The 2,267-nt window shown below is 40.1% G+C and overlaps 1 protein-coding gene across 1 annotated transcript; it reads right to left on the bottom strand.

Moving 5' to 3' along the window:
• Positions 1-629: 629 nt before the first annotated feature.
• LOC141629030 (uncharacterized) lies at positions 630-1,739 on the bottom strand. Its single transcript, XM_074442104.1, has one exon. It carries the CDS (start codon positions 1,737-1,739, stop codon positions 630-632), a length of 1,110 nt encoding a protein of 369 aa, XP_074298205.1.
• Between the last annotated feature and the right edge of the window lie 528 nt (positions 1,740-2,267).

Raw genomic sequence — 2,267 nt, 5'->3', positions numbered from 1 at the left:
ATAAGGGCCCCAAATATCACAATGAATTAATTTGAAAAGTTCGTCACTTCTCTTATTATTGGTATGAAAAACAGACCGTGTTTGTTTTGCGCGACAACAAGAGTCACAAACATGCTTGGAATTCCAAAATAACTTACTACCAATTAATGAAGAAAAATTAGATAAAACGCCATGTGACGGATGTCCGAGTCGTTGATGCCACAAATGAACGTCCTTCACGTCTTCCTTTGCCGCAAAGAATCGTTTCACAATTCGACTTGAAATAATATACCCCATTCACATGCTCACCCTGTCCAATCGTCTTCTTCGAAGATTGGTCCTGTATATCACAATAGTCAGAATAAAACGTTACTACGCAGCTATTTTCTTTAATAAGTTGTTGTACGGAAATTAAATCGCAAGTTAAAGAGGGAACATATAGGACGTCTTGAAGCACAAAATTTTTCGACAGTGTCACACTTCCATGCTCCTGTGCAACAACTTCACTTCCGTCTGGCAATCCTACTGTCGATGGTGCACCGCGCCATATTTTATCGAGCAACTCACGTTTTCCCGTCATGTGATGTGAAGCACCACTATCAAGTAACCAATCATATTTATTAAATTTCATACCTGATAGTTTTTCACTGTTATTTGAACTGCTCAAAAGGCTTCTCACCATACAATTTCATCGATGGGACGATTATCACCCTCTGTTTTGTCGAAGCAGTTGCATTTGCATTCGATGTACTGGCAACTGCGTTTGATTGGAATTGAGTTCCCTGTCCACGGCCTCCTGAACGCCCTCTTCCACGACCTCCTCGCCGTCCTCTTCCTCTGCCTCTTCCTGGATAGCCATGCTTCTCATAACAATTCTCCTCTTCATGGTACCATTTCTTGCAATACGTGCATCGAACAGGTTCTACTTCTTCCTCTTCTGGACTGATATTGCCCCGTCCTCTGCCCCATGAAGTGGAATTGTTCTTTACAGCCATAGCAACTTCCGTCTTTTCTTCTTTGATGCGAGTCACGGCTTTGTGCCTTTCCTCTCTGAGTATCAAAGAGTAGGCACGATTGAGGGTCGTGATTTCATCTTCCATTAGAAGATTAGTGCGAATGATTCCATACAGATTCGTGTTTAGTCCCATCAAAAATTGATGGACTTTCTCTTCTTCTCGCTCCTTGAGTAGCATCGCTCCTGCTCCACAAGTGCACTTGGGTACACGGCTATAATTTGCCAATTCGTCCCAAATGGTCTTCAATTGGGTGTAGTATTCTACTACGGAACGATTCCCCTGTTTGCACTCGTTTAGTTCATTCTTCAATTGGTGAACTCTAGGTGCATTTCCAGCCGAGAATCGCTCCCTCAATTCTTCCCAAATTTCGGACACGGTGCCTGAAAAAGTGATACTAGGATGTAATTTTTGATCTATTACATTCCTAAGCCATGCCTTGATCATGGCATTACATTGCCTCCATGCGACAGCCTCGAGACTCCCTTCTCCATTTTCTTTGATGACAGGTTGTTTGATTTTACCCTCGATGAATTCTAATTTGTTTTTAGCATCGAGTCCATTCTTTACCGCATCTGCCCATATGTCATAATTCTCACCATCGAATTTGATTTGGGTGAGTGACAAACTTGGGCTATCGGATGGGTGAAGATACAGAGGAGACGACATAGGAATAGTGTCCTTTCCTCCGCCACTATTCTCGCCTGTTGCGCCTTTTCCGTCTCCAGATTTTGGTCCTCCTGTCATCGTTATGTGGCTGTCGTGTTATTGTGAAGGTACCAGGATTGCTCTCGATACCATGAAAAGCTATAAAGAGGATGAAGATGGGAATATGTTATATGTATTCTGTATATGAAAAACAAACGATTACAATGTTCTTATACTAAGCATACAAGGCAAGCCCTAAAACCCTAGTCAAAGATATGTTAAGATCTACTAGCTACAAACTAGGTAACTAAAAGATACATAAGATAATACATCAAATATTATGATAAGATACATAACTGTCTAATAAACTCCATAGTTCTAATTATCAACCTCTCCCTTTATGTAAGTGTAGTCAAAAGTGTTTAAGAGATTTAAAAGAAACTTTCATTTAAGCTTAAATTCTTAAATAGACAGCTCATTCACCCCTTCTTCCTCGTAACTGTTCTCGCCCTTGACTCTTTGGTCATTATTTTTTAAAATATAATCTACCTTTCTAAAAAAAACAAATAATAACAGTAGTTTCGTTGAAAGATCCAGTATGATGCACAATAATAATCTATACTAGAA

The sequence above is a fragment of the Silene latifolia genome, chromosome Y (assembly GCF_048544455.1).
Source record: "Silene latifolia isolate original U9 population chromosome Y, ASM4854445v1, whole genome shotgun sequence".
Lineage (NCBI taxonomy): Eukaryota > Viridiplantae > Streptophyta > Magnoliopsida > Caryophyllales > Caryophyllaceae > Silene > Silene latifolia.
The sequence above is the reverse complement of the archived record's forward strand: the minus strand, read 5'-3'. Positions and strand labels throughout refer to the sequence as shown.